This window comes from Biomphalaria glabrata, chromosome 17 (assembly GCF_947242115.1).
Source record: "Biomphalaria glabrata chromosome 17, xgBioGlab47.1, whole genome shotgun sequence".
NCBI classification, from domain to species: Eukaryota; Metazoa; Mollusca; class Gastropoda; family Planorbidae; genus Biomphalaria; species Biomphalaria glabrata.
Window position 1 is genome coordinate 1,519,563 of NC_074727.1, and position 23,786 is coordinate 1,543,348.

Sequence of the window (23,786 nt, forward strand, 5' to 3'; positions counted from 1 at the left end):
AACTAATTGTAATACCAATAGTAATACTAATACTAATTGTAATACTAATACTAATAGTAAAACTAATAGTAATACTAGTGCTAATAATAATAGTTATACTAATACTAATCTTTTTTATCCATAAACGAATTTGACTTACAATGTGTGCATTACACTAAACCAACCAATACAACTAGAGAAAACCAAAATATACATTCCCACCAGACTCACGCAAAACATTACACGTGAAATAGTTTATATCAGATAATTGAATTGTATTTCATGATATGATTACACTCGCGTTTATTGATGTGGCTTCCTCTCAACGGGAACACGACTTATTTTGCAAAGGCGGATGTAATATGTTAATTATTGTGATCTGAAAGCAAGCAAACACCCTGCTAGGACCACTCAATCAACATTAGACATTTCAGCAATAAAACCGACAAGTTCTTTATTTTTTTTCACGTCGCTATTAGGTCGAGATTTTTTTTTTCCCCAAAGGCTTATGATTTATCAATTTATCTATAGTGCCGCATTCTTTTTGTTCTTGGCAGTTTTGGGTCTAGTATAAATAAAGTATTTATTTAATTGTGTTTATTAGCCTAGGTTTGGTAGAGATCTAGTGCTCCGCTTTTTCAGTTAAGTTTAGAAAGTAGGACACAGCGAAATGCCCTATGGTACTTCAGTCTATGGTACCCAATTATTTAAACTTTGGCCGATTTTTACACACACTCAGAATCGTACGATGCCTGGTGTGGCACACATACACACTTGTCGTCACACGATGGCACACGTTGAAAACGAGGCTTCCTTCCGTCCTTCAAGTGTTGTCGCAAAAGTGCAATGAGTCGGCAAGAATGCCGTAATGCACCTCGGCCAAGCAGAAGAATTACCTAGTTCTCAAATTGTTGTCCGCGGATCCCCAACAGTCCGCGAGAAGACCGTAATTGGGGGGTCCACAGAAGAAAATTTTATGCAATTATAATAACTTCTTCGCTAAAATTTAGTTTAAATCCAATGGGATTATTTGAATAATAATAATCAACTAGTCCCTCACTATTGTTTATTATGTTTATTACGAACTATTCTATGACCATTGTTGACGCAGCTTGGCAAAATAATGATTAATAACAGTCCTGTGAATGGACCTCATTTACCAATCGTAAAAAAAACAAAACATTTAGTCACGTGGTTCTCTATCCTATACAAATTACGTAATCCACAAAGGCTGTCACGTGATACGTCTTTTTCATTGTTTTATCAATATTATCACGTGGCTAAATGTCCGCTAATATCGTATGACTAATAAAGGGATCCATAGATTTGAGAACCTCTGATCTATAGATTTTTAAAAAATGAAAAAGAGGCTTGGCACGCAGATTCACGGATGACTGCTTAACGTATCGGCTGCAATCACTCCCGCCACTTCGCCCCAGAGCATTGGGCTTTTGTTCGCAGATGGGCCTATTTTTGTGCAATCATTTAGTGCTGCCACACTTGAGACAATAAAAAGTGCGGGGTGGAATCACGTCTGCACGAGGAAGAACCGCGCAAGCTGAACACATTATTCAACCATCACATGACCTATATTTTCTTTTGAATTTAATTTAACTACATTCGCCACCTTCTGTGACTAGTGACATAGCGTCGTGCCGAAATATTTGTTTATTTTTGTGCCTTGGAAAAGTGTATGGCATTGTCCTGTCATAGTAATGTCATGTCACTGAAATGTCCTAGAGTTGATTTCACTCTCACCTTCCTGTTGACAACGATACTTGCATAGACTTGGACCACTGTTGGCCCTCCTTCAGTCGTAGAACGACTATGGTTCATCTCGCACACTTCCTCATGTGGTTGTGGAGCCTTATTTTGGAGCGACACTCCCGTGTCATTTGATAGTGACATAATCTTTTATCTTTGGACTCATCTCAATTAAGAGAAATATGAGAATTGTTTTCAAATAACGTTCTCCTCTATTGTTCTTCAATGTTCTTTAAGGTTCTTCAATGTTCTTTAATGTTCTTCAATGTTCTTTAAGGTTCTTCAATGTTCTTTAATGTTCTTCAATGTTCTTCAATGTTCTTTAAGGTTCTTCAATGTTCTTCAATGTTCTTCAAGGTTCTTCAATGTTCTTTAATGTTCTTCAATGTTCTTTAATGTTCTTCAATGTTCTTCAATGTTCTTTAAGTTTCTTCAATGTTCTTCAATGTTCAATGTTATCAATTATTTGCTGTGGGTGGAATACAATTCCAGAGGTTTTTTTTTTTTTTTTTTACAAAATATGCGGTTGGCTGTTGAGCTGGTCACATGACACCCTCATCAACAGTTGGCCCAAGAAGCATATGAGCCTAACCTCACATGGAAGGGAACTTGGCCACTATAACTACGTCCATTGCCATAAAATGGTATTTCTGGTTGACCCCTGCGTTAAAAGTTAAAACAACACCAATTTGGTCTAAGTCGACTGACACTTCTATTACATAATACTCAAGTTCCGGTTGCTGTGTTGTATTTCAATTCCTCTATTCAGGTCACACTTTCGGAAGTGGAACCTGGGCAAAGACAACGATTCTAGAAAACGGCTTTAACGACTTTCCAAGAATTTTGATAGTTGATGATGTATATCGTTGGGAAACAAACTACTAGCTCGTTGGCCACACTGGGAACGCTCTAGTTTTGACCATTACAATTTTTCAAAGTATAAAATGAAAATAAATTTACATTTAGCTAGAGAACTATAAAAAATCTTTATCTTGAATAGACTATATCAATATAGGTCTTCTGGTATTTCCATTCGAGAATTAAATAAATTTATGTTCAGAAACAATTCGCTCACCGTCTTGTTAAGTTGTTGTATTTTGACCCAAAAACTATATTGAGAAGAATGTCGCTGGTTGTTTTAAAATTTTGTCTCAAATTTTTTTTTTATTGAAGATCAAACGAGAAACTGGAGCAGATTACTTGCAGTTTCGTTTCTTTTTAGACACCATTTTTCTAAAAATCTTGTTTCGTTTTCTGTTAGCAGTTTCCGTAGAAGTGTGTTCGCAGAATACGTTGTGTGTCTCTGGCCGAACGCATATGGAACATGAAGCGAGAAAAACTTTTCAAAAAATATTCACAATCTTAGAAACTATATGTGAGACTCTAATTGTTAAGTGACGTCGGATAAAATATGGATAAGATTTACTTCTAGAATCACTTGTGCGATTTTTAAAGTTGTTTTGTTGCAAGAATTTGTTACAATACAAAAAAATTGTGTCTACAATAAAAGACATAGTCAACCAAAAAAAAAATTGTGTCTACAATAAAAGACATAGTCAACCAAAAAAAAAATTGTGTCTACAATAAAAGACAGTCAACCTAAAAAATAAAAATTGTGTCTACAATAAAAGACAGTCAACCTAAAAAAAAAAAAAAATTGTGTCTACAATAAAAGAAATAGTCAACCAAAAAAAAAATAAAAAAAAAATGTGTCTACATTAAAAGACATAGTCAACCTAAAAAAAAATAAAAAAAATTGTGTCTACAATAAAAGACATAGTCAACCTAAAAAAAAAAAAAAAATTGTGTCTACAATAAAAGACATAGTCAACAAAAAAAAAATTGTGTCTACAATAAAAGACATAGTCAACCTAAAAAAAAAAAATTGTGTCTACAATAAAAGACATAGTCAACCTAAAAAAAAAAAAAATTGTGTCTACAATAATAGACATAGTCAACCTAAAAAAAAAAAAAAAAAAAAAAAAAAAAAAAAAAAAAATTGTGTCTACAATAATAGACATAGTCAACCTAAAAAAAAAAAAAAAATTGTGTCTACAATAATAGACATAGTCAACCTAAAAAAAAAAAAAAAAAAAAAATTGTGTCTACAATAAAAGACAATAGTCAACCTAAAAAAAAAAAAAAAGTGCTAAAAAGTGTTTATTTTGCAATTGTAACTTTAGGAATGAAGAGGTTGAACTCTGAATAAGTTCGGATCTACGTGCGTTCAGAAATCCGAGATCTTGGTGCTTCTGGTGAGCAGAACTCGCTTCGACTCCTCGCTTATTACTCCTACGGTGCCACGATGAATTTCTAATTGGTGAAATCTGGCCAGGTTTATTGCAATGAACAGGGGAAATAATCATGAACTTTTTTTTTTATTGATAACCTTTGGCTGCTCAACAGTGTTAAATGTTTAAATTTTAAAAATACATTAGCGAAAAAAAAAAAAAAATTTTAAATTGTTAAATACCTTTACTTTAACTATCCCTTAGTCTGTTGGACCGTTGCGGCACCAGGCAAGACTTGTCGACCGTCTTTCTCCATTCCTCCCTTTTTTTTTTTTTGCCTTGTTTAGAATCTCTCTCAATGGCAGGCCCGTCCATTCTTTAATGTTGTCCTCCCATCGCTTTTTCTGTCTGCCTCTTCTTCTTTCCCTGGCACTGTTCCCTGAAGGAAGGTCTTTGCGAGCCCCGTAGATCTTGTAATGTAGGTTTTAAGCTTTCGTCTTTCTACAATAGTTAGCAGGTCATCATGGGCTCCGATCGCTACAGTAACCCTGTCTCTGATTTCTTGGTTTGTGATGCGGTCTTTGAATATGATGCCTAGGATCCATTTAAACTTCGAGTAGTCATGGAAACTTCGGGAATGCATGAAAAAAAAAAACACTCCGATTTAAAAAAAAAACAAAAAAAAACAACTACCTTAATACCTCAAGATGCATTTTTGACTCACTATATTTTATACTTTGTCATATTTCTTGACACACATTTCGTAAGAAGAAAGACGCAAGGAGAAATGTGATGAGTAGATATATGCACATCTTTCGTCACCTATTTGGCGCCTAAACAGCATTTGATGTCCACTCCCCCCTCCTACTTGTGTGTGTCCTCTCCCTCGTTTAGTACTGAGTTAGCAACGGCACAACAAAATATCATCTTGTCTTCATTCTACAGCGGTTTTGTCTAAATCTGTGTTGTCCAAGCTACGACACGCGGGCCATATGTGGCCTTTTCTCCCCTTTCTCCAAACCTCTACCCATGGCGCCTAATACATCCGCAGACGATCAATTTTTAATGGACTCCACGATTTTTTTTTTATATGTGACGCAGTCCGTGACCCGTGTGTCCAAGATGGAGATGGCCACCATATTGAAACACTGTTGGCTATCACTAGTCTAGATTTGTTCTTTTCGATTGTATGACATTTGAAGCCAAACAAGTCATTGCAAGGTCACTTCTGCTGTTTCGTCTCTCTGGGCTTCTAGCTCCGCTGTGTTCCAGAGAATGATGGCGACCTTCATGTTGTTGGCCTGAGGTTAGGGTCTGATTATGTCTAGTTGTAAGCTTTATGCATGAGTTGGATATACATTTTCAGGAACCGAGAGCCTATTGGCTGTTGGCCCTTACTACTCAGGGGGAGGTCACATTGTTTGCAAATAATAAGAGGCGTTTTCCAAATTATACAACCAACCAAAATGTGATGGTCTATTCCCTTACATTTTCAGAGACATTTATCGCAGTTGCTTTTCTTGTAGCTTTGATGTCTCATTCATATAAATATTTTTATTGTAACTTGTTGGGGGTTTGTAAAATATTTATTCAAGAAAAATAACTAGAAAAATCCCTTCTTGTAAATAAACAAACATTAAACATCTTTTTGATCTGTTTCCTTCTTTGTAATAATAATAACAACAACAACATTATTAAATGTTTAGAATGTAGTTGAAATCATTCTTTGCAGCTCGAGCTCTGGCTAGGTCACGTGAGTGTCAACAGATTAGATTTAAGGCCCGTCCTGTCACACACTCTCAAAATAAAAACATGATCAGCTGTTGCCTATTGTATTGATTTCCGTTTATATCAACTTTTTATGTCTACACACTATGTCTGTAAGTTGCATCTCTTAAAGCTGAAAGAAACTGAGATATAAAAGCTGGGTGTTTGAATGTATTAACTTTTCATGCTTTTGAATGTCGTCTGCTCTTAAATGTGGAAGGGGGGGAGGGTTTCCTCGTAAATTTTCGATCCTAAATAGTGTCAAGGAAGTTACATTAAAAGACGTTAAAAGATCTTTCTTGCCAACTATCTAATAAAAATTAGTGTGCGCTACAAGTTTAGTGCTAAAAATAAAAGTGCACAAAATTGTCGTCTGCCTACTAAATCACATAGTTTAGCAACACTTCCTGTTTACTCTACACCGGATACACCAAACTGGGGGCTATTAATAGATATCCGCATGAGATGAAAATCTTTTAATGATCAGTTTAGGTCATGACATCCGCAGAGCATCTAGTGCTCGTTTCGTATCGAAACAAAACTTATCATTTCATTGTCCGCAGAAGTACAATCTCGTTTGGTCATAAAATAGTCTGTACTTAAATGTCTGATCAATTAATATTCAAGTTACACATAATACATTAAAGAATATTACATCCCCCTATTTTTTATTTACTGTACCAAGTTAGGTCTTTAAATAGAGTTTACACATGATTGCATCTTTACTTCTCAATTTATAGAAGCAACTTTGTGATTCTTTTTTTTCTTCAGTTTTATATCTTTCTAACTTGTTATTCTATGGCCTCCTACTGCTGCGAAGCGACTATGGATCATATCGTAGAATTTGAAAGCCTGGGCATTAGCTATGGTTGGAAGGATATCACCCACACATTAACATAAATGTTTCGTCTTTTCTGTATTTCGAAGCGAAAAAAAAAAAAGAAAAGAATACAAACATGAGAAGCATACAGCATTCTTTTAAAAAAGCTTATCTTATGAGAATAGCGCCATATTTACAGCCATATATCTCAATACTGAAATATTTATTTCCCTTTTTATTTATTCATTTCCTTTTTTTAGATAGAAAACAAAATTAATTATTTAATTCATTGATTGGTCAATTTTTTCGAGTGATTTAAGTTTTGTGAGAATAATTGTGCAAAATTTCAACCTGATCCGAGAATGGAAATGGGGGAAAAAAAGACGTGTTCAAAATGTGTATCAGACATAGATTATCTTATCTTCTTATCTTATATAATTATAGATTATGATAGATGATGTACCTCTCATCGTGTTTCTCTTGTTCCCATTGGGCCAATCGGGTGTTTACTGTTTCTAGGAGATCCTAGAATTGGTGTTTCTGCGAGAGGCTGTTTATTTGTTTGTGTTTAAGGGTGTTTATTTGTTTGTGTTTAAGGGTGTTTATTTGTTTGTGTTTAAGGGTGTTTATTTGTTTGTGTTTAAGGGTGTTTATTTGTTTGTGTTTAAGGGTGTTTATTTGTTTGTGTTTAAGGGTGTTTATTTGTTTGTGTTTAAGGGTGTTTATTTGTTTGTGTTTAAGGGTATTTATTTGTTTGTGTTTAAGGGTGTTTATTTATTTGTGTTTTACACCTTTTGAAAGCTCCTTTAGGAATAAAGCTCATTACGACCTAGCCCAGATCGTCTGCAGGACAGAAGGGGATACGGGAGGGCCAGGCTCGACCTCTGGATCATACTGAGTGCACACCACATGACCAGACAGCCATCTAAGATACCGCCATCAGCGATAGGTTAATAACTCAACACAGTACTATGTTATTATGACCCAATCCGTGGCTGTAGTTTCTCATTGAGGTCCCAAGAGAGTCAGTTCACTCACGTGATCGTATACCTTTGCGATCTTTAGGGCAGATGATGTTATGGTCATCTATGGCCGACGGTTTACAACCGCCTTATCTTTTCCCAACTAATGTCAGGCACTCGGGTGCGTCGTAAAAACCCCGATATCCAAGGCGTCACCGAGATTGGAACCCGAGACTACTCGGAGTGGAAGCCAAGCGCTTTATCACTCACCACGCCCTATTATATATTTAATTTATTAAATTTATAGCCCCCCCCCCCAGGACTTTCATTTACTTGGAGGCCCCGTAAATGTTGTGCACGACCCAGCAATAAATAAAATCGATTTTTTTTAAACTTACTCTACCGGAGTGGTATTGGAGCACTTGAGTTCAAAGGCCCGCATATAATTTATTGGCCAATTAATCTGTTCACTTTAAAACTTCATCCCCCCCCCCCCCCCCCCAAAAAAAAATCTAAATCCATTGTTCCCGGTGTATCCAGGAGCGGGGAAATTTTTCTTTTTCCGCGTAACTCAAGACACAATATCGGGCAGAGAAGCGAAACCTAGTTAAATGATGGCGGTCTCGATGAACAGGATATGACGTCATTCACGTCGGGATTGGTTGAAGTAATCCTTAAGCAAAAGATGATAAGATTAAAATTAGTTTTTTTTATTCAAGTGGTGGGGAAATTAAGCAAAGGTGCGCGATAGAAAGGAAACATGGCCAAGTGATGACAGATTTTTATCATTTGACACCAGTTTGAACTTAACATAGGTCAGTGGTTTAAAATGTAAATCTTTTAAGTTGAAGACACGCGTAGGGCATTTATTTTTAGCAAAGATTACTTTCGTGTAATTATGGAAATGAAGATTTTTAGATCAAGAAAATAAGTTTTGGTTTTAAACTCCGTAATCCAGTTCACCTTTTTGTTGCTGTTGTTATTATTCCTTTAACTTTAATTCTTCAATTAGGCAAATGAAAGATCACGAGGATTTGTAAAGTTGTCGCTTTTTCTTCTTCTAGCCAGCTTTTTTGCTGCTGAGCTGTGAGTTCTTTTGCAGACTGTGACAAGGAGAAATAGTGTGCTGTTTTCTTCAGTTGTTCACTGCTGAGCTGTGAGCTCTTTTGCAGACTGTGCCAAGGAGAAATAGTGTGCTGTTTTCTTCAGTTGTTCACTGCTGAGCTGTGAGCTCTTTTGCAGACTGTGCCAAGGAGAAAAAGTGTGCTGTTTTCTTCATTTGTTCAGCACTGCCGTACATGGTGTTGGTTATGTTGGGCTGTAGTGGTAGTAGGGTCTGCCTAGGGTGGATTAGGAAGGGGCATTCAAAAAAGGATATAGTTTACGGTTTCATAAGGGTGGGCGCAGTGTCTACAAAGGGGGAGTTGTATGTAATTTATTTTGTTTATTATTTATTATAATTTTTATTATTATTCAGAAATATTGATTACATTAACATTGTCACACATAACATAGTAGACAACAGACTAATGTGATGAGGACTTCTGAGGTGGCAGTCGTCCTGACTGAATGTTTAACAATTTGTACTTCACTGCATTTATGCATGTAAATATTCAGAAATTTAGCCTAGAATAATAATCTAGTAAGTAAGGCAATATAAAATGGCTAACTGGAAAGATTATGCAAATTTCCTAGGTTTGTCATATTATGCCTTTAAATATTGAGTTAGAAATTGTGATATAGGAATGAAGATACAATGTCGGAACTTGTAATTAGGTCTGTTTTTTTTTTCTTGGCCTTAGGTTGTATCTGCCACGACCATTAATGCTGCTGTCGCTTTGAATTGGAGACTCAGCCCCAGTCTTTACCTCTTCTTGCTGTCCATGTCTCCATCGTAGAAAGAATAATCGTTGTAAAGCCATATTATATTATCATCTGCCTATTACACTGAAGAAAAAAAATAATTTTATTTCTTAAGAAATCATTAATGTTAATATGGGTAAAATCTGTTTTGCATAAATTACACTTTAAATAAGAAACTTGAACCACATAGTAAGAAACGAGTCTCATTTCTAGGCATGTTAAAGTACATACAATCTTGTTCAAATACGCTCTTAAAAAAAACAGCTTTATGTTCAACCTGGGTAGTTCTGAACTTAATACAGAGAGCTTATGTTTAGCTATCAAATCTCTACATGCCCTGGTCTTGCCTGTACAGAATAGTTTGTGGGGAAGTGGAGCCTCAAGGTCACTTTGGACTTTAATTTATGAATGTATTTACGGATAGTTTTTTTTTTTCCCTCTCTTATCAACATTTCTGTCGTTATCTATAAAGCATGCATTCTCCCAACACAGGCATGCAATGGTTCTCAAGTTGTAAATTTTAACAAAGGCACGCAATGTTTCTCTAATTTCACCTTCCAACAAAGACATGCGGTGCTTCTCAAGTTGTATCATGTATTCACCCAACAAAAGACATACGATGTTTCTCAAGTTGTATCTTGTATTCACACAACAAAAGACATACGATGTTTCTCAAGTTGTATCATGTATTCACCCAACAAAAGACATTCAATGTTTCTCAAGTTGTATCATGTATTCACACAACAAAAGACATTCGATGTTTCTCAAGTTCTATCATGTATTCACACAACAAAAGACATTCAATGTTTCTCAAGTTGTATCATGTATTCACCCAACAAAAGACATACGATGTTTCTCAAGTTCTATCATGTATTCACACAACAAAAGACATTCAATGTTTCTCAAGTTGTATCATGCATTCACCCAACAAAAGACATGCAATGTTTCTCAAGTTGTATCATGTATTCAACCAACAAAAGACAAGCGATGTTTCTCAAGTTGTATCATGCATTCACCCAACAAAAGACATGCAATGTTTCTCAAGTTGTATCATGTATTCACCCAACAAAAGACATTCAATGTTTCTCAAGTTGTATCATGCATTCACCCAACAAAAGACAAGCGATGTTTCTCAAGTTGTATCATGCATTCACCCAACAAAAGACAAGCGATGTTTCTCAAGTTGTATCATGTAATCACACAACAAAAGACATGCAATGTTTCTCAAGTTGTATCATGCATTCACACAACAAAAGACATACGATGTTTCTCCCATTCCATATAAATATACAGACTAGTGAAAGGTATATCATTTCGCGATTTCAGTACCCAAACACGTTGGCGACTTCCTATTGTTAGTCTGGTCAGCACTATTGCCCATTTTTTCTTTCACTATAAACTTCTCCATCTGTCAGGTTAATGAAAACCTTTTAAAAGCCATTTTGTTTCTTAATCGATATCTGATATCTTATTGTGAAGAAACAATTTCTTTTACGTTTAAAGTACCTTTTAATTGTGAAGCATTTCAACATAACATATATACACGGCAGACATTATATACAGATCTCATACTTCACTAGCTGACTTCCTCTCTTCTTGTTTACACACTCGTCACTTCCCCCCAAGTCCCCTAACTCTCCGATACCCAGCACTTGACCGTGTGTCACGGTTGACCACACAGTAACCGTGTCACGACACTTATCTTATCTTATCTTATAAACTACAGACGTTGCTTCAAAAGAGAAGATAACTACGTCCCACGCGTGTCTTAGAGTCAATCTTATCATGCATTTTAATTAGTGACTTTGGCCAATCAATAGTTTTCCTGGCTGACTCAGGCAACCCATTTCATGCTCTAATAGTACTAGAGAAGAAGGATCAATTGTACAAATTTGTCCTAGCATATGGAATAAGAAATGTGCCTGGCATGAAAGTATCAAGCTGCCTGGCATGAAGGTATCAATAATCTTAAAGCCCATATACTTTGACTGTCAATAAGTTATATGTAATCGCTGAAATCGGTCAAGTAACCAATGTTCATACAAGTCACTAACACTTTTGAAACCCTTGATACGAATAAAAAAAATATATATAATAGACTAGGATACAAGCATACTAGGCTACTAGATTCTAACATTCTAGACGATACTGGGCTACAAGATTGGGAGGCTTTATTCTAAACAGACTATCAGACTGAGGGACTATATTTCCAAAGGTGGTTTGTTTTCAATGTTAGAAAGGGAGTTAAAAGTTCCGTCTTTATTTTACAGGAAACTCTTGAGCAGTAATTCTTTTGTTTTGTTTGACATGTTTTGGGTGTCCCTTTAGAGTTGAAGCTAATCTACTTCCTAGCCCAAAGCATCCTAGGGACGCCTCTGGGTAGGGTATGAACCTGGGACCATCTCGAAGACCAAACAACAGTCCAGCGCGCGTACAAAAGCGACCAGTCAGCCTTTTTTTTAGGAATGTTCATGTTGAATGAGGAACTTGAACGTTTTCTGAACTGTTTTGAAAAGTTCATTTACTCTAGATCTTTTATATTCCTACCGGAAGTAAACTTTTTTTTTATAAGATAAGGTCTTATTATATGTGTTTTAAGAGCTCTCGATTTACTCTTATTTACTCACCCATTGGATTGGGGACCATTTTATTTGGAGATTCTCGGGCCCCCTGGACCCACCCCTTTGAGCCTGTGATAGTGTATGTGACCTTTGTTTCCTCCTAACTTGCTCCAATGCAAATTTCTGTTGTCGAATATGCAAATAAAAAAGTTCATTTCTAGATTGTGATCATGGAGTGTGTTCTCTCTTGTCTCGGGTTTTAACGAGTTACTTGGCCACGCCCATCGCGCCTTAGGTGCTTTTGTCAAAGACTGTTTTGTGACATCTCTCTCTCTCTCTCTCTCTCTCACACACACACACTCTCCCCATTCCGTGTCGCGATATGTGAATGTAACGCCTAAATTGAACTGAAAGAACGCACAGAGATATAGATCAGTTTTCGTTTCTTGGAAAAGGTCACAGAACGGTTGCATTAATTGAAAGCTCGTCCAATCGATGAAACATGTACAAAGTTTTGAGGGATCTTGACAGAGAGTAATCCTCTTAACATTCGAAATGGGGTCGCTGGGGTGGGGAGGGTCGTGACAGAACACGTTTTTTTCTTAATGGAATTCGTACCGCAAGGCTGTAAGATCCTTTGTTGGTAAGCAAAAGTACTTTGTGATGTGCACATCTTTAAAGTTGCTTACATTTTGGGATGTGAACATCTTTAACGCTTTTATTTCTAGTAAGTCTACATTTTATTGCAGAAAGAATGTAATTTACTCAGTTTTATTACTATTTTGTAATTGTTTAAAAATAATAGAATTACGTGTATTTATATAGAAACAAAAATGAAAGCACTGTAGTTAGTAATCAACAGGGTTCAAATTACACTTGGTTCAGAGTGAGTAGTGACTTGCGATAGAATAAAAACGAGAAGCACTTTGAATCTGTTACAGCGTCTTGTTATATTTTTTTTTAAATCTAATAATTATTTTTTTCATATTTCTTATTATAATAATTATATGTTCGTTTTTACTATATTGTTGTGAAAGTATACATTATTCTGAATTATCCCCCATTAAGATTTGAAAAAAGTTGCCATTATAGTTTTGATGCATGTGCATATTTATAAAACAAATATGCATTAAAAAGTATGACGAATACAGGATTAACAAAAAAAAAAAAGAGTTTCATTACATATCATTCTGTCTCATGAATTATCAAACAAGCCTTAAGCATATAAAAGACATCGAAAGATAAATTCTAAAGAAATGAATGCCATTAAAATCAACGTATTATTTTTTTTTTAGTCTTCATGCTTTCTAATAGATTATTAGATTTTTTAAAAAAATATAACAAGACGCTGTAATGAAGTGGACAATAAAGACATTTTTCTTTTCCCGATTTAACTTATTTATGGTTGTTTAATTACCTTCTCCGCTAATGGGAAATTGAGCCTCAATTTAGTAATTTTTTTTTTACTTATTATAAGCCCATTCTTCCAACCCGAGAGAGTCGTGTTTAGGAGGAAGAAATAACAGAATTCATATTTCCGAAACCAAAAAAAAATCATTATTCACAAAGTGAAAACCATGTAAAGATTAAACACAATCAGGATTATAAATACAGATACTACACAGTAGATATGACCCATAGATATAACCAGTAGATAGAACCTTATTGATTAATCCGATTATTGTCTTCTTTTGTACGTAAAATTAAACACAACATTAATGTTAACTCCCTCGGCTTTTAATGACTATTGGAAAATCACTGCTGTTTCTCGAAATGTAAACACGTTTATAATATTCAGAAAATGTCTCTAAACTTAAACACGCTGCTTATTGTTTCTACAATTAAAATAGCTTTGAGCCTGGCTACTATTATAACGTAACAGTCACTCAACTGTTTAAGTACTGTGTCTGGTATAATGGACATTGTTTTATAATAGTAATGAAGTAAAGTTACCCTTTCAGACCTTGCGATCTATAGGGCAGGCAGATGATGTTAAGGCCATCTGTTTCTGTGGCCTACGGATTGCAAGGTGTCATGTGGCCAGCACAATGAAAACCAACCGCCTATACTTTTCCGTAATAATATCAGGTACCCATTAGAGCTGGGTGGACTCAGAGGCGCCCAATGATCCCGAAAATAAAAATCCCTGTCTTCACCAGGATTCGAACCCGGGGCCCTCCGCGTCTTCATAGTTTTATAGGATTATCACAAATATATCATGGTTTACGATTAAAATGCATAGTTTTATACTAATATTTGATTTGTGTTTAATTTTTAATAAATGATTGTATAGTACTATAGGGCCTACAGTAATAAAAAAAATCGTTGGATGAAGATTAGTACATTGTATTAAATATAACTTTTTTTCGTTTCGTAATAAAAAACGCTAAGTAATCCGCTTTTCGTTTCATTCCGTGACTTGTTAAATAAGTTATTTTGACCTCTGCATCTAAATTTAGACTATCATTACTTTTATATCTTCCCAGCAAGTTCATGTCGGCAATAATACAAGAAAGAATGTAGCCGTAGATTTTGTTGTGAAAGATTTATTAGGGACGTGTTAGGGTGACCCTTCCCAGCGTACCTTTGTTTCTGTATCAAAAGAATGACTTTGCATTGGCTTGAACGTACATCTTTTGTCAGAACCCGGATGCTGCTAAAAATAGCTAATTGAGGAACTACTTCTCCAGAAAATATTATTAGGAAGATAAATTTTGCCAGTGTTTGTGGTGTTTTGATATTATTTTTATTCTTTTATCTGTGTAGTTAGTTATTACTTATTTAAATGATTTATAATATATTTCCCCCCCCCCCACACCAAAATAACACTAGAAACAGCGAACAACTGCGCCCGGGCCCATGACTCATTGGGGCCCTGTGTACAAAGGCCGTTTATAAAATCCAGACAATGTCCAAGCTTTTGGGTTTCATTATTACTCGTTTTTATGTGGTTTATATATTGCGATATGTTTTTATGAATGGACTGTTAAATCACCTTCATCTATCACTGTGTCTGTTGGGCCATTGAGAGAATGACAAAGACAGAGAGAGAACGAGAGAGAGAAAGATAAAGACAGAGAGAGAAAGAGAAAGATAAAGACAGAAAGAGAAAGATAAAGACAGAGAGAGAGAAAGACAGAGAGAGAGAGAGAGAAAGTCAGAGAGAAAGAGAAAGAGAGAGAGAAAGAAAAAGACAGAGAAAGATAAAGACAGAGAGAGAGAGAGAGAAAGTCAGAGAGAAAGAGAAAGAGAGAGAGAAAGAAAAAGACAGAGAAAGATAAAGACAGAGAGAGAGAAAGACAGAGAAAGAGAGAGAGAGATAAAGACAGAGAGAGAGAGAGAGAAAGAGAAAGAGAGAAAGATAAAGACAGAGAGAGAGAAAGAGAGAGACAGAGAGAAAGACAGAGAGAGAGAAAGAGAGAGAGAAAGATAAAGACAGAGAGAGAGAAAGATAAAGACAGAGAGAGAGAAAGAGAGAGACAGAGAGAAAGACAGAGAGAGAGAAAGAGAAAGACAGAGAGAGAGAAAGAGAGAGAGAAAGATAAAGACAGAGAGAGAGAAAGAGAGAGAGAAAGATAAAGACAACGAGGGAGAGAGAGAGAAAAAGACAGAGAGAGAAAGAGAAAGATATATATAGAGAAAGATAGACAGTGAGACAGAGAGAGAGAGAGAGAAAGAAAGAGAAAGATAAAGACAGTGAGAGAGATAGAGAATGTTTTGGAGCTCCTTCTAACCACAGTAAACAAATGTTGCCAGTGTCTGCTCTGTGATTTTAAACCCGGTTTTAAGTTTAACCAAGAAGCCAAAAAAAACACCAGCTCCCTGCATTAAAAAAGACACAATTATATTTGAAAGTATTTTAAAAAGACATAAATAATAAAATTAAATTGTAAAATCTCTATCATACAGAAATATAGGCTTTATTTTGTTTGTTTTATTTTGTTTTACAAAATACTCAGTTTAGGCTTAATAACCGATTCATTTCATCCCATTCATCTCTGTTTACCATACTATGACAGCAACGTTGGAAAATTTAAATGGGAATTTAGTCTTTGAGTCTAAGGCGACATTTACACAAAAAAAAATAATACGTTTTTAAAGGAACAAAACAAAAATTATAGAATTAAAATACAAAAGAAGCAGGCCAAACAGTCAAATAATCATAGTTCTAGCTCAAGTTTTATACTTAGCTTTCATTGAAACGTTTAAAAAATCTGGCCCACTTTTTTAAATCTGTTGAACCAATTTATTCAACCCATAGATTTAAGATATATATCTATAAGTATTATATCTAGACTGGAAACTGAAAACAAATTCTTATCCGTGATTGATCGATTCACAGACCTATATATATAGATCTATATATTTTTATGTACGTAACTCTTTTTCAAGCTCTAATGGAAGTCTTTTCTGTCTTAGAAAAGTAATGATCTTTAGTTTTCAAAGTTTAGAAATAATGCAAAATCATTTCTATGATTTTCTTTAGAATGGGCTATTCATCACAGAACTAGGCTATATATTCACGCTAATATCTTAAACAAAGCCATTTCCTGTTAGTTTCAATTTAGATAATGTTTCAAAAAATCCTAGATGGAAATAATTCATGTTGATTTAAATCATCTTATGTACATTTAATTATATTGATTACCTAGATCTTTCTAGATTATGTATCTGAAAATTGCAAAATAATAATTATGAGACGTGAGTACTCTTATTTTTTGATGTTCAATTACTAGGTCTAGATCTAAAAATTAAATTGTTTGTTACATAGGTTAGGGTTGAAAAAAAAAACACTTTACTTCTTACAACTACTTTACAAAGCAACTCCTTGTTTCAACTTTAAACAAAATTTTCAAGACTTTTTTTTTTTAGTTTTAAATTATCTCCATGTCCAGTCTAGATACAATATATATACGTCTATGATTCAATCATATTTTGATGATTCCGCGGACCATTTGTATTTGAGATTACGAGTTTTCAAGATATTACGTCATACTTAAATGTGTTCATTGCACTTGCATTAAACGTGCTTCTATTTTTTTACCTCCTACAGAAATACAACAGAAACGCATGCTCTCTATCAGCGTCTGCTCGGGGCCAAGGTCAAGGTCAAGCATGAAAGCGGACTCAGACGGGCACGAGTCTGCTGTTCAGTTCATGGGCTTCCTCCGGAAGGACGAGGACACGCTGACGGAGGTCACCAGGTCCTTGGCGAAAAAGGACAAGGCGTTCATCCAGGAGATGTTCACCACGCGGGTGGACGAGTGGACGCCCCTGCACGCCTGCACCCTCCGGGGAGCGAGGAAGCTTGTCAAGATCGCCCTCAAGGCCGGTGTTAACCCCAACATAGAGATGGGCGTCCCTGACGGGCTCCCTGGACGATGTTCGCCCTTGCACCTTGCGGCTTACAGGGGCGACGTCAGCATAATCCAGCTGCTGATTCAGTTCGGCGCTCATCTCGAGAAGAGGGACAGCAAGAACTACACGCCCCTGCACTACGCCGTTTTAAAGAGGAACACTTTAGCTGCCAGGAAGCTCTTGAAGTTCGGCGCTGATGCCTCTGTCTTGACGCTGGAGGAGCGAATGTTCTACAGGGATGACATTGACTCCAAGAGTTCCGGCGTGCTCTGCGTCCCCGTAAAAGCCACTTCCAAAACGAACTCCAAATTCTCCGACGTGCCGTCTTCAAACTCAAAGCGTTCGGGCACCACCGCTTCGTCTTCGAGATATCCGGAAGTCGGCTCTTCGCACTCAAAATACTCAAGCGTCAGCGCCACGAACTCTAAGTACCCAGGAGTAAGCTCTTCGAAGTATGCAGGAGTTGGCGCTGCGTCCTCCAAAGACAGATCCAGGTCCAAGGTGTCTTAACGGAATGTGTTGCTATAGCAACCTGATAGTGTTATGTTAATGTACTTGTGAAACGCCTGCAGAACTCAACAAGTATTCCAGGTGTTCTGCACACTCCGCCTCTGTTCCGCCCAGTGATGACAATTTTTCTGTTTTGTAAATATATATAGGCATGTGCGCGTTATCATCATATTAATTCTGAAAAGTTTTATTTTCTGTTACTATGGTAACGTTGTTAAATGGAAGACAAATGGCATCAAATAGCCATAAGACAGTACAGCCTTGACCTTGTTTTCTATATCAACTATGATTTGATTTATCAATGTTACACCCCCAAATGACCCCACCCCATCCTGCCTTTTTTTTTCCTCTTTTTTTTTAAACATTCCAAAAAACATTATTAGCCTTATTTTTTAATATTTTTTTATTTATAAATATTCTATATACCATTTTTGTATATATATATACACCGATGAATATTTACGATTTCTTCAAGTTATTTATAACATCAGGTGATTCGATCAGCTGATCCATTCACTTATTGGAAAATAATTAATCTTGCTTTGGATAGTCAACAAACTTTTATCTTATCTTATCTTATATAATACAGACTTTTAGGATGATGACATGGCTGAGAAACTACTAATTAGAAATGCTACAGCGCTCTAGTTAATTGACAGTGAAATAGGCTCTCACCAAACGTCAGGGTGTTCCACGGGTTCTTGCCCTAGCTATAACACACCGAAATAACTGGGTCAGATAGCTAAACACAAACTTTAGTGTTCCTTCATTTCATAATACGCTGTCCTGGTGCGAACGTACACACATCCGGTTATTCGATCATACATTCAAACTGACACATACAAGTGAAAATTGATTGTACACTCATATGAGCAGTCATCCGCGACAACACGATTTCTTTGGAAAAAAAAAAAGTTCTTTAAAGCATGAAATAATTATTCTCTTCATAATTTTAACATTTTCATCTTCATCAAATGCTTGTTATGGAAGGTCGCGTTCTTTTTTCTGTATTCGTACAATGTCTATAGGATAAGCACATATTGGTGTTGCAAAATATATAGGTCAAAGCTGGGTCTTTGTGGCCTAGTAATAGACTGCATTCTTCTTGATAGACTTGGTTGCGTGGTCATGTGTTGTGCGCCACGATTGTCCTGAGTTCAAACCCCATAGCATTCTTCCCTCATTTTTCCTGAGGGGGGATTTGAAATGTAAGGGAGGAACGGTCGAAACTTATAAACCAGACTTTCGACTTACTAGGGGAAATGTTGTTTTTGTTTAAATATAGAGAGTTAAATGAAAGAGATACGTATTCTGGTTTGTCTACTTTCACTTTCGATGTCCTACACGACTCTAACTTCAATGTCCTACACGACCCTACCTTCAATGTCCTACACGGCTCTACTTTCAATATCCTACACGACTCTACTTTCAATGTCCTACACGACTCTACCTTCAATGTCCTACACGACTCTACTTTCAATGTCCTACACGACTCTACTTTCAATGTCCTACACGACTCTACCTTCAATGTCCTACGCGACTCTACCTTCAATGTCCTACGCGACTCTACCTTCAATGTCCTACACGACCCTACCTTCAATGTCCTACACGACTCTACCTTCAATGTCCTACACGACCCTACCTTCAATGTCCTACACGACTCTACCTTCAATGTCCTACCGTTAGTATCTTCCAGTCGTTTTCTTTTTCGCCATCTTCTATTTCCTGACATTTAAAAACTTCGTCTCCAACCTGATAAGCACAATGTGATAGTCATCCCCGGACACCATACGTAAAATACCCATTGTGAAGAACATGGTATTGTCCTGTTTGCTGTATTTTTTTTTTTACAATCATTTATTGTATGTATGTATGTAAGTGTATAGTAGTACATACAACGCATATTAAAGCCATTGTTTTGATTGTTTATGCCGCAATATATTGTAAATTACATTTTGTATTCGATTATTGTAATTCATGTAGATTCGCTCCTTTTCTTTTAAACTATATTCGATTACTCTCATATCATTAATATTACTGCTGCTTTCATTCTCTAATTTTATTCTTTAAATGTTAGTTATAAATTTGGTTGATATATTTTTAATTTTTTAGTTCAAATAAATGTTTGAGTTTCAGTGGGAGGCGTATATACGCGATGAACTAGAAAGGATTAAATTATTGTGGCTACTACATCTATCACACAAGGTGTCGCGGAATATTCTGTCACGATATACACAATAGTTACATAAATTATAGATTTTATATAGCGCTACTTTCATGCTTATAGCATGTTCAGAGCGCTTTGGTCCAATCTCATTTGTGGACCAGTGGGGGGGATGGGGTATCTGGGAGAAGGTTTTCCGTGCTGCCTTTAGACGCTCAGTAAACACAACTCTGCTCGAGTCGGGTGTCGAACCTCGAGCCCGCTTCAAGTTCAAGCGTACTTAGCCTCTCGACCAGGCTTCCCACATATACAATAATGTTTGCAGACACTAAGGTTAGATTTCTGCAATAATTAATAGACCGACAGACCCATTTTTTTTTCTCTCTCTGTGTTGACATTGAATGATCAACACTTTTAACTGGATAAAGAGATTAAAGAGAAGACTTAATGAACTAAGAATGTGATTATTTGATCATTCTGTTTCTCCATTCCTTGTTCTATGTCTTAGCCAGGGCTAGATAATAGCATTAATCGCAATTGACTTGTAAGATAAGGAGTCTATATATCCAATAAACTTGATATAGCAAAAGAAAAAGGCTGCCCATTGATACAAGTGGAGACTAGTGTTGCTTTTGTTCTATAAGCTCTCATCGGAGTGCAATTTGAATTAATTATTTTAGAATTCGACATCAATTAACTTTTTTTATATTTTTTTTAAAATACAACGCTACTGTGTTTAATATAGTCCTCCCTAATATTAGACGCTTGTATAATCTAATTCTAATAAATCTAGCTGTCACCAACCTATGTACATAGCATCGTGTTAACATTTCATATCAGGGTCACCTGTTACTGTGATGAACCTAAACAGTTCAAAGGTCAACATCGGGTCAACTATGCATTTTTGTTTTGTTTACCTTGCCTTTTGTTGCAAATGATTAATTAAACACAATTTCGTAGATGAATAGAGGATAGCAGTTGGATGTTATTTGTTGAATTATGCTGCATAATAATGTGAATACTTGCCTAATTTATACTGTGAGTTGTTTTTTTTTTTTTAATAAATTATTGTATTACTGATATGCTCATGTGGGAGGTGAGGCATTATGGGAATGAGTGGAGGCTAGAGGTCAGGCAGGATAACTCTTGTTTACATTTGTATTTTCTTGTTGTTGAAATAGCCTTTTAAGGTTCAAAAGTTATTGTGACCTTTGTAAACTAAAATATCGTATTGTAAAAAAAGTTCAGGGCCTGGCAGGGCAGGTATCAGTGTTACAGGTTGTGATGAATGCAGTATTATCTCAAATTTAATACGGAAATATAGCTACCAGCTAGTCCAGTTAGGATTAAAACCATTAGCATTTTAATATTAAATTCTCCCAGAAAATTTTGACCAGCATTCATGCTGTTATGTATGCACTCTGGCCTGGAGTCTAGAAAGTCCCGAGATCGAACTCTTCATGGAGATCTGTGCTAAACGTAATAATCTTCATTTCAGAAAGAAGAGAAAAAAAAATTTCCCACAAATAGGAAATAGACACGTTTAAAAAAAAAATGGATTGTCAGAAAATAATATGAACTCTCCCTCTTTCCCCGTTCCAGGCCAGATTGGGCAGCACTGTAACCAAATCAACACTTCACTTGGAATTTTTTTTTAATTTTTAATTCACTCATTTTCTGTACGGGCAACTCTAACACCAGGAAGTAGTCTTATTTAGTAACAACCGCTCGACTGTGGAAATATTGTAATGCCATTTTTTCTTATTTTAGAGAAACATATTTATGTATTCATGTAACCTTAGAATTAAAGATTTTATGTGGCGTAGCGGTCCAGTAATGCTACTTAGACTTAAAGTGTTGTAAATTTTATGAAAAAAAAATATCCTAAAATTAGTTTAATATCAAATTTGACGTCTACTTCCTAAAAAAATGAAAGCTGTGATATGTTTTTGACATTTGATTTCAAATTTCTAAAAAATTAACATTTGTTAGGATTAGGGTATCACTACCTCTTTATCAACACGTGATGCGCTTGACATCTATGGCTATTTGGCTGACCGATTTAGGTCAAGGAAAGACACCTAGTTGTATCCTGCTCAATAGCCTCCAATCATTCATTACACCAATTGAGCAAATAGTCTCAGATTAGATTTTTTCCCCCCGAATGCTGTAAATATAGTTCTGGCATTTCTTTCAGACATATTCCAAAATCGAAGGTTAGTTTCGTATATGATTTCTACTTGCTAAATAAAACCCGCTGTAATAATTTTTTTTCTTGCTTTCTTTTATCCTCGCTACGTCACATAGTATCCACAGTATGTTTGTACGTATCATAGATGTATATCTGATGACAATAAAGCCAATAATTTATTTTGTTTACTATATCTAGATTCGTTATTTATTTATTTTTAAAACTGTAATTCTTGTCTTTTTTTCAACACATGAACACAAAAAACAAAAATTGTACGTGTTACTGTCATAGCGAGACCGGTCGTTATAGAAAAAGGCCGCTACACTGAGCTGTGACGTCGCAGCCTGTGGGCAGCGGAGACCAAACAGGTTGTGACGTTGCAGGTCAGTGCACAGGCCTTCTGTGACGATTGGTCTCGGTCGTAGACTGAAGCACTGTGGCTGAGTGGTAAAGCGCTTGGCTTCCAGGGATCTTTAGGGCGCCTCTGAGTCCACCCAGCTCTAATGTGCAATTGGCATTTGTATGTGAAAAGTAAAGGCGGTTGGCCATTACGCTTGCCACATGACACCCTAGTTAACTGTTGGTTACAGAAACAGATGACTTTAACATCACCCGCCCTATGGACCGCATGATCTCAAAGGAAAATTTACTGTCTTAGACTGAGATGTATAAAACTTAAGGAAACAATGTTTAGACATTATCTTATCTTATCTTATCTTATTTAATACAGACGTTACTTCAAAAAAGAAGATGATTACGTCCTACGCGTCATGCATTTAGTCATGCATATTAACCAATGACTTAAATTCTGCCAAGTCACTGGTTTTCCTGGCTAGCTCAGGCAACCCATTCCATGCTCTAATAGCACATTAGAACAGGAGAGAGATAGAGAAGAAAAGGAAAGGAACAAGAAAGGACGAGAAGGAGGGAGAGAGTGAGAGATTAAAAAGCAAATACATCATAATACATAATACATGATAAATCACAATTCACACATATATGAATTGGAGATTTTTACGAGAAACTAAACAATGCAAAGGACGCTAAACTGAATTTCACGGTTGCCAACTTAAGACACAAAAAATTTGAGCTTTACTGTCAACTCTAAACAATGCCTCAAACATGTACCTTTTTAAAAAATAACATATCAACACTTTTGTACACCTATACACCAAAAAGCTTGCTATTTATAGTTTTTCAACCACGTATGAAAATCTCCGAAGGACACCAAAGGCTTGCATTCCAATACCAAACAGATTAACACATTGTACAGAGCTGAAATGAAAATTACACTGAGGCTTATAATGCAAACCCGTAATTAAATTATGCTGGTCTACATTCATATTACACGTTTCACATGTAGGCCTACCGTACAAAAATCGACTGACAGCTCTACGAACAAATACACAGAGGAGGAATTATCTCTCCTGTCCGGCCTTTATCAACACATTGATAAGCTTGACCTCTATTTGGCTGACCGATTAAGGTCAAGGGAAAGAACAATTTGTAGTGACAGCCACAATTCTGGTGTCTGCTTATATTAGAGGCAATGGAAAGGCAGTACGTAACGAGAAGAATTTGTATGATACTGATTGTAGAAAGGCCGACTTGTTAGC

The 23,786-nt window shown here is 36.0% G+C and overlaps 1 protein-coding gene across 8 annotated transcripts in view; it reads left to right on the forward strand.

The window, feature by feature from the left end:
* Window positions 1-22,363, forward strand: part of LOC106073156 (26S proteasome non-ATPase regulatory subunit 10-like) — a 50,682-nt gene extending 28,319 nt beyond the window's left edge. For 3 of the 8 annotated variants that reach the window (XM_056015676.1, XM_056015677.1, XM_013233640.2), the window contains exon 2: window positions 17,001-22,363. In XM_056015676.1, the coding sequence (XP_055871651.1) occupies window positions 17,018-17,815 (798 nt within the window). In that variant the 5' untranslated portion in view covers window positions 17,001-17,017 and the 3' untranslated portion in view covers window positions 17,816-22,363. Of the gene's footprint in view, window positions 1-8,928; window positions 12,704-17,000 lie in introns of those variants that run through there. The other 5 variants (XR_008775660.1, XR_008775659.1, XM_013233643.2 and 2 more) reach the window with 5 other exon arrangements.
* The last annotated feature ends 1,423 nt before the right edge of the window (window positions 22,364-23,786 follow it).